This window comes from Ailuropoda melanoleuca, chromosome 2 (assembly GCF_002007445.2).
Source record: "Ailuropoda melanoleuca isolate Jingjing chromosome 2, ASM200744v2, whole genome shotgun sequence".
Classification (NCBI taxonomy): domain Eukaryota; kingdom Metazoa; phylum Chordata; class Mammalia; order Carnivora; family Ursidae; genus Ailuropoda; species Ailuropoda melanoleuca.
This window is the reverse complement of record NC_048219.1, coordinates 196,204,476-196,213,347: the sequence shown is the minus strand read 5'-3', so window position 1 is coordinate 196,213,347 and position 8,872 is coordinate 196,204,476. Positions and strand designations below refer to the sequence as shown.

The following is an 8,872-nucleotide window of genomic DNA, read 5'->3' as shown; positions in this document are numbered from 1 at the left end:
GCAACAGGAAGTAGGGGGAAGTAGGGAAATAAGGATGATGTGTGTAGGATGCCCACGTATCTATGCCTATTCCCTCCCGTTTTGTCAAGCTAGTATCACGGTGTTAGAATGTATTATTATAACACACCCTCAGCCGGATTTCCCCCAGGCATCCTTCCACCGTGGCCCTACACTAATGGGGTGCATTACGCTTCTGGAGCTCAGGCTCCCCATCACCTGGGATATGATTGCTCCTCACCCTCTCCTCCAGGCAGGCGGCTCAACCCTGCATTGGAGTCACCTGGGACCCTCTGCCTGCAGCGCCCCTCACCCACCACAGGCTCTGGTTAGATTGGTCTGCAGTGCAGCTTGGGCCCTGGGCGTTTTGAGCCCTCCCAGGTGAACCTAATATTCCGGCAAGGTGGGGGAAGGGCCCCAAGGGCAGAGGGTCTGTCCTTCCTTCTGTGGGGTGCTCGGTGCCTGGTACAACATGTGACACACGCCAGGTGCCAACGAATGTGTGTCCAACGAGAGGGTAGAAATTGTTCCTTCCGCTGAGGTGTAAAGGAAAGGCAGGCTCTCCGAACCAGCCTCCGCCACACCTGGCAGGTGTTCAGGGAAGGTTCTCTGTGCCATGCTTTGTCCACCTCATCTCACTGCATCTGGGATCTGTGACTGGGGGTGGGGGGGGCAGTGGGCATGGGGCACGCAGAGAGATGCGCTCCCTGTGAAGACTGCCGGGAATGCCACCTCCAGGTCTACGCTGGCCTCAGGGCCCGAGGGAGGCCAGCCTGGGAGCCCCCGTTCTGCCAGCTGCCTGGGACGCTGCTCCAGCCCTGCCCAGCCTGAGTTTGGACCTGGCTCCTCTCTGGAGCTGGGGGGGTGCACACCCGTGCAGGTGGTGGGGGCAGGAGGCCCCTCGGAGGAACCCTGCTGACCTGCCCGTGACCGTGCCCCTTCCCTGTCTCCTGTTTCTGCCGGAGGTGTGTCCTCCGACCGCCCTGGAAGAGTACCCTTCCCGCTGTCAGAAGGGAAACCATGATAGCAGAGCAGTAAGGCCGGATTTACTCCTTAGCCCAACTGCACTTTCCACCCCCTCTGGAATGTGACCTTTAACCTGCCACGCTGGAATTTCCTGGAGGCAGCCCTCTGGAGGACCTAGACCCTTTACTAGGGCGACCTTGCCTAAACAATGCTAATAAATTCCTTAAAAAAAAAAGGTGCCTTCTCTCTGCCTTTAAAAAGCTTTCCTTTTCTGCCCGTTGGCAGAACACCTCTGCACCCGTCAGACTGGCTCCTGCCCCTGGCTTAATAAGGCCAATTTGATCTTCAAATGTTTGCATTTTGTTTTTAAGAGCCCAGAGGGCCTGACTCAGGGACCCATTCTTCTTGTTCTAAAATTTATTCCCGGGGCACCTGGGTGGCTCAGTTGGTTGAGCCGTCTGCGTCCCACTCTTGAACTCAGTTCAGGTTGTGATCTCAGGGTTGTGAGCTCGGGCCCCGCGTCGGGCTCCATGCTGGGTGTGGAGCCTGCTTAAAAAAAAATGTACCCTCTTCCTGGGGCTCCCACTGGCCAAACTGAGGACCATCTGAGCATCTGAAATTATTTGTAAGTGTTTCACAGAGAGAGAGAGAGAGGAGGGGGGATACCTCCTTTAGAAGAATCCAGCTAACAAATGTGGAAGGAATTGGAAAATCTCCTTTGCGTTAACCCCCCGTGAGGTCATGTGCTCCCAGCAGGGATGTCCAGTGGGTGCTTGTATCACAGGCGGGGGGCTCTGGGTAAATGGGCTGCTGCCTCAGGCACACGGCGAACGACAGGAAGGCCCCTTATAGTCGAGATCCGCCTCTGTGGGGGGGTCAGCCCCAGCGTCTGTCTGAGTGGGGCCTGGACTGTCCATCAGATGAGGTGCGATAGAGGGGACACAGAGCCCTGGTGTCCCCGGTGAGTAACCAAATCCGGCTGAGGCCCTGGATCTCCCTCTCAGGCTGCAGGAAATGCAGGGACAGAACAGGCACAAGGTAACAGCCCTCCGGGGGACACTGCACACATCACATGGGATCATTCCACAGGAGAATGTGTCTGGGCTCTTGTAACAGTCAATGTCATGACAAAATAAGGTCAGGGACTGATGAGCGAGACCTAATGAACCAGGGAATTTAGATTGTAGCCTGGTTTCAAAAAAAAAGGAAGGAAAAAAGACAGCCAAGACTTTCTGGCCATACTTGGGGATTTTTGAATACGGACTAGAAACTAGATGATGTTATGGATGTTTGACGATGTTTTAGGCACAATAATTTTATGGCTATTCAGGGGACTGTCCTTATTTTGAGGAGAAACATGCAGAAACATCTAGGGGAAATGTCATGATGTCTACAACTTACTTCCAAATGGGAGGGGAGGCTGAGAGGGAGAGAGAGAGAAACACGGTAATAACTGTTGAATCTAAGGGGAGGGTACGGGGAGGCTCATTAGGCTACTTTTTAAACTTTCTTGTGTGTTGGAAAACTTTCATGGTAAGTTGTAGGAAACATAAAAGTTCCTGCCTCTTCATCTGTCTGGGGCTCAGAAGAGGTTCCAGTGTCCTGGGGCTGACGTCCCCACGCCGCTGTGTTGCCCTGAGACCCACCCTGAGCTGGGAACTCTTTTCTCAAAAAGTGTGCAAGTCAGCGGTGTTAGCACATTCACGGTGTTCTGCAAACACCACCTAAGTCTCGTTCCAGGACATTTTCCTCCCTGCAGAGCAAAGCCCACCGTTAAGCGGTTACCCTGACAACCAGCAAGGTCTCTTTTCTGCACATTTCGTGTAGATCCGGTCATGCCGTGTGTGGGCTTCTGTGTCTGGCTTTTTCCACTTAGCACCATGTTTGCAAGGACCCAAGCTGTAGCATTCAGCCAAACTTGGTCCTCTTTTATGGCTGAATCATAGCCCACAGTGTGGCTGGACCACATTTGGTTTCCCTGTTCATCTGTTGATGGGTCTTCGGGCTGCTTCTAGCTGTCCGCCTGTTGTGAATTGTGCCGCTGTGAACAGTTCTGTGTAAATATTTGTTTGAACACCTTTCGGGGACGTATGTGGCAGTGCTAGCCATGGACTCCCCTTCCTTGAACTGGAGCAGGGACAGCTGAGGTCTGGGGTCCTGGGCCTGCTCTGGGGCCTCCTGAGTGTGGACCGACAGAAGTCCTGTCGTCAGGGCAGGCTCCTGAGACCCCGCCACAGGGGGCAGGCAGAGGCCCGTGTGCTCTGCGTGTGGAAGTAACTGGATAAGCCTGTCCCTACTGCCCTCCTTCCTGCACAGTGGGTTGGAGTGGGCCTTGGGGAACGGGTCTACACTGAACAGCCACACCGTGTTGGCCTGCAAGCAGGTGCTGTGCCTGCCTGAGCTGTGGAATGAGCTGTACTGTCCTGGGGTGTTCAGATGTGGAAACTGAGTCTCAGAGTTAAGGGGTGGGCTCAGATGCTGGGTCAGAGGCAGGACATAGGGACATTTTGGTGCAATTTGAAACAGGCAGTAAAGGGACACACAGTTGTTCATTGAGGTTCAAGTCTCCTGCTATTGATCAGAAACAAGCAGCTCACGCTTCTCTTTCTCCTCCGAGTGCCAACAACGGAGGTGAAAGGGACTGCGCTCAGAGAGGGACAGGTCAGGCTGAGGGGCTGTGCTGCCCTCCCCTGGGGGCCTCCTGCACGGGGTGGTGCAGTGTGCAGCCTGGGTGGCCACTCAGAGGGGCCTGGGTGGAGGGCACAATGGGCTGCAGGTGACCCCGGAAGGCCCCAGCTCCCTTACTCAGTGTAGGGTGCCCTCGGGCAAGTCATGGTGCCTCTGGGCTGCTGGGCCCTGAGCGTCCTTCCAGACTAACATCCCATGAGGACAAACGGCTCCCACGTGGCCACGACAAAGACGCCCCTAAGACAGGACAGCTGCTTTTATTAGGATCGAAGGGGAAGTGGCCCATGGTGGGGAGGAGGCTGGGGGATGGCTCCCGGAGTTACTCCTCCGTGGGCTGGGCTGTCACCCATCCTGGGCGGGCTGGGCGCCTCCTTGCAGAGGGAAGCAGGCGGGCTGGTGCCAGAGACTCGGCTTTGCTGCGTCCCCCAGGGCCGCTCTCCTCCGGCCGAAGCGGCCCACAGGCCTGATTCTGCGGCCCGTGTACCAGGCAGGATCGAGGTCGGGGGCTGGGGAGGAAAGAGCAGGAGGAGGGCGTGGGTGTGGGCGGTGCGTCCCCTGGCACGCATGTGCCGTGTGCTCCCGCGGGTGGCAGAGCCCAGGGCACACGCACAGCGCTCCCCACACAGGGTCCCAGCTCACTGCTGCCCACATGCCCAGGCCATGCTGGGACCCAGCTGCAAGCAGGGACACCCAGAGGCCGTGGTGAGGCCAGTGCTGGGTAGTGGGGGGGCTTCGGGAAATGGGAATTCAAACTCCCCAGCAACCCCTTTCTCCCCTCACCCCCTCCCAGGTTCTCGGGCCAGAGTAGGAAAAGCCAGCTCTGGGCCACCCCGAGGGCAGGAAGTGAGCCCCTCCACTGTGTGCTGCGTAGGGGCAGGGGCACCGGGGAGCAGGTGACAGGGCCACTCTGTGGAAAGGCCTGGTGAACAGCAGGCCACGGCCCTTCCAGAGCGGAGGCACTTAGCAAGGCCAGTACCCCTGGCCAGGCCCCTGGGGGTGGAGGGGGGGGCGGATGAGGGAGGCTGACACCCGGGGTCCGGCCACTCACTGCGGATCTCCATGGAATGCTGGTGGGCTTGGCCGGCGGCCCCCTTCAGGGCCAGGCCCAGCAGCAGCAGGCACACGAGCCAGGCCTGCAAAGCCTTCATCACCCGGCTCCTTGCTCAGGCCCCGCTTGAGGTGGGATCCTGCACGGGAGGGCACAGCCTGGGGCAGAAGGGCAGGAGCGATGTTACATACATGTGAAGGTGTGCGCTCACCAAGGTGGCCACCCTGGACGATGTGGGCATTGTGTGTGTGTGTACGTGTGTGTACCGGTGTGCATGAGTGTGCGCACGTGTGAGTGCATGTGTGCATACAGGTATGAGACAGTGTGTGTGTGCACACAGGTATGAGACAGTGTGTGTGAGCACACTGGTGTGCGTGCATGTGTGCACACTCGTATGAGACAGTGTGTGTGTACCGGTGTGCTCGAGAGTATGCGCACGTGTGAGTGCATGCGTGTGCAGCCACACTGCCCTGCGCACTCCTCTGCTCTGTGCCGGAGTGGCCCGGGTGTGCATATCTAGCAGGCAAACGTGGCTCTTCCCAAAGTCCATCGCCCTCATCCTGGGACCTCATTCTGTCCTCTGTCCAGTGAACGTTATGTGAGGCCATCACGTGTGTGTCAGATATGTCACACCGACCCTCTGTCCTGGGAAGGCTCCGGGAGATGTATAAACGGTGGGTGCAGAGAGGTGGGCTGTCTTGGAAGTGCCTTGGTCTGTCTGTCTGTCTGTCTGTCTGTGTGTGTTAGGGAACCGGAGGGATGGGAGCTCTCCGTACCCTGTGTGTGCTGTGCACCAGACTGGGGGGGGGCAGCAGGTTGTGGGGAGCTGGTCCCAAGGAGCCTGGGGTTGCTGCAGGGGGTGATTTGCCTACCCCAGACATGGCCGGGGGTGGGGTGTGCCGTGCCTGCGCAAGGCTCATGGGCTGGGACCCCTGTGCAGGCTTCTTTCCCTCCCTCAACCCAGGACCTCCGGACGCCCCCACAGGGCAGGCAGCAGCCGGGGAGTGCAGGGGAGTCAGTCCTCTGTCCTTACAAGAGGACTCGCCCTCGTCATGACCCCGTGTCTCCAGCAGGTGGGACCTGCTCTCATGCAGCAGGACCCCCGCCACGCACGGGGCACGGCAGGAGCAGAGGGCTGCGGGCAGCAGAGGCACCCAGAAAGTCCTTGTTACCTGCCGGAGTAGAGACGCCGAGCTGCCTAAGCAGCGTCCGCCAGCAGAACTGGCACCCCGCCCGCAGGTGCCCGCACCCTTGGCACTTGGAAGACGCCCGGTAGCCCCATCTGCTTCAGGGAGGATCCCCTCTGCTGACCTTGACTTTCCAGGCTGTCCGAGCCCCATGGAAAGTGCTCGTGATCTGAGCGATTTAAAATGCCCACCTCTCTCCATTTTAAAGGCCCGTTGGGGTGTCACACATCAGGTGGGGACCCCTAGTCTGCAGAAAATGGAGGTGCCAGCATGAAGCAGGGAAGCAAAGAGATCCATCCAGACCACCTGGGCTCTTTCTTGTTCCTCTGGGCGGGCCCCACGCCAGGTGGTTGGTGTCGTAGGAGAGGTTGGCAGCGCCCGGCTCCCGGTCCCCAGGACCTGTTTCCCTGCCAGCGGGAGATTCTTGCCGCCGGACCTTTGGGCTTCCCGGTATGCATTCCCAGAGGGGTTGCACGGGACAACTAGGGCTGTTGTCTCCACCGCGGACCACACTTGAGCATGGGGGGCTCCGGGCAGTCTGCAGGAAGCACCCACCCCCCCGCCAGGGAGGAGATTGACCGGGAAGGAAGGAGCACAGGGAAACAGCGCGAGAGCTACTCACTGTGGGTCCCCACAGGGCGGCGGCCAGCGTGTGGTGGCGCAGTGGTGGCCCAGGCAGAGCCAGCTCACCCCCTTTTATAACCCGAGGAAGAAGCAGCCCACCCCCCAGATGCCCCCTCTCCGCCTTCCCCTCCCTCCCAGGGTGGCATCAGGACAGAGTCTCCACGTTTTTTTCTTTCTTCTATTTTTTTTAAAAACTCATCAGCGACGTGATTTGTCCCTTCCTGGGTTATATAATTGCATTTGGGTCGAGTGGTTTTAAAACACATTAGCCTTCCTTCTTCACGCTGGCCCTTGGGCTGATGGCAACGTCTACGCCGCCCACGGGGCCCGCTGCAACCACGGCAAGGTGGCAGGAGCCACCCAGCCCGGCACGGCTTCACTGCCCTCAGTCCCCGCCGGGCGCCAAGGACACCAGCCTGGTCCTGTTGCTGTGACCACAAGATGCTTTTTCCTAGGCCTTCCACAGTCTTCACGATTAATGTGTAGAACTAGCAAGTTCGTTACTGCTATAAAACAAATACATTCATTTTTATTACAAACAAATTTGTTTTTTATTATAAAAGCAATTTATATACATTTGGGAAGAATATAGCACATAGGGGAAATGAGGGGAAAAAAGCACTGATAATGTCGAGGGAGCCAGTCATTCAGCACATGTGACGTATCTCCTTCTAGTGGGGTAACCCCCCACACATGGTCTGGGTACACTCCCTGCACGTGCACATTTTAAATCTCATGGCTTTCATTCTACAATCATGCCCTCGAGTTGTTAAAAAAAATCTGTGTGTTTCTGCCATTTAAAATAGCTGTGTGATACGTACGATCTACCTGGGACTGAAGAACCGGACTCCCTTGTATTCTGAATAATTGCAGAGGACGTGAAGGTCACGTACATGCGGTTGTGGTGCGGTCTTAAGGAGCCCATCCTGGGGAAGAGGGCTCCTGGTGGCTCCCCTCGGATGAGTGTGGGGGGACAACCCCAACGTCATGCCTCTGTCGGGCTTCTAGGAAAGCTTCAGGGCCGCGCCTGGCCCTCAGGGGATCGGTCCCACGGCCTTCTCCCCTGTCCCACGGCTGCCCGTTCCTGGCGATGAAGGTTCTGGGGTTCCCTGGGCGATCGGGGGTCCGGGGGCACAGGTGATGGGCAGCGTAAGGAGCATGGGGGTGAGGGCAGGTGTAGGGCTTCTACCCTGGGCTGCGGGGTAAGGGCACGGGCTGGATTCTGCCAGAATTCTGGGTCAGCCATGGTCAAAGTTGCCGGCACTCCTGGTGGAGAGTAGTGATGGTGATGCAGGATGCTCTTGTAGGGTGTGGTCTGTCTGGAGGGGGGTCCCCTGGGTGGTCCCCACAGATGTATGTGCAGTCCCAGGGCCCCCTGGCACAACAGAAACTGAGATCACGGGAGCCGTGGGCAGCTTCCTGGCCATCACTGTGGGAGCGTGTGTGTGCACTTGCATGTGTGTGTGTGCATGCGTGTGCACATGTGTGCGTGTGTATGCATGTGTGTGCGTGCTTCTGTACGTGAACACGCGTGTGTGTGCATGTGCATGTGAGTGTGTCGTAGTGAATCCTCCCTTTTCAGCTAAGTGCCCTTGTCCCAGCGTGGCGTTGGTGCCTTGCCACTGTGGGGGCTCCACCAACAGGTGACGGCCAGCAGCAGGGGTGGGAAGCGGCCCAGGCATTGCAGCCTCACTCCCTCCCGCCCTCCGGTCTTTGTTTTTTTTTTTTTTAAAGATTTTATTTGTTTATTTGACAGAGATAGAGACAGCCAGCGAGAGAAGGGAACACAAGCAGGGGGAGTGGGAGAGGAAGAAGCAGGCTCATAGCGGAGGAGCCTGATGTGGGGCTCAATCCCATAATGCCAGGATCGTGCCTTGAGCCGAAGCCAGACGCTTAACCGCTGTGTCACCCAGGCACCCCAGCCGCCCTCCCGTCTTTGAACAGCCCTGCACACAGGAGTTGCTCCTGGAAACAAACTGAGGGCTTCAGAGGGGAGGGGGGTGGGGGAATGGGCTAGCCCGGTGATGGGTGTCAAGGAGGGCACGGACTGCATGGAGCACTGGGTGTTAAACACAAACAATGAATCATGGAACTTTACATCAAAAACTAGGGATGTACTGTATGGTGAGTAACATAACATAATAACAAATTAAAAAAAGAAAAAAAAAGAGTTCCAACCCCTCCACTGTCCTGGCCCCCCGACCCCCCCCACCCAGCACACTTTCCTCTGTCAGGGGTTGGCAGACCTTATCGGCTCCGTGGGCCAGAGTCTCTGCTGAAGCCACAGGCGAACCGGGAGTGACTGCTGGCGGCTGGGCGGCTGTAGGGACGTCTACAAAACCGGGCTGCGGGCTGGATTGGG

General features: G+C 57.7%; 1 protein-coding gene across 1 annotated transcript; it reads right to left on the bottom strand.

Annotated features, from left to right (window-relative positions):
- Nucleotides 1-3,898: 3,898 nt before the first annotated feature.
- Nucleotides 3,899-6,547, bottom strand: PRLH (prolactin releasing hormone). The gene is made up of 3 exons (XM_019806940.1): nucleotides 6,509-6,547; nucleotides 4,700-4,857; nucleotides 3,899-4,157 (listed from the first exon to the last, which is right to left on the bottom strand). Exons 2-3 carry the CDS (start codon nucleotides 4,797-4,799, stop codon nucleotides 3,994-3,996), a joined length of 264 nt encoding a protein of 87 aa, XP_019662499.1. The 5' UTR covers nucleotides 4,800-4,857; nucleotides 6,509-6,547; the 3' UTR covers nucleotides 3,899-3,993.
- Nucleotides 6,548-8,872: the final 2,325 nt, after the last annotated feature.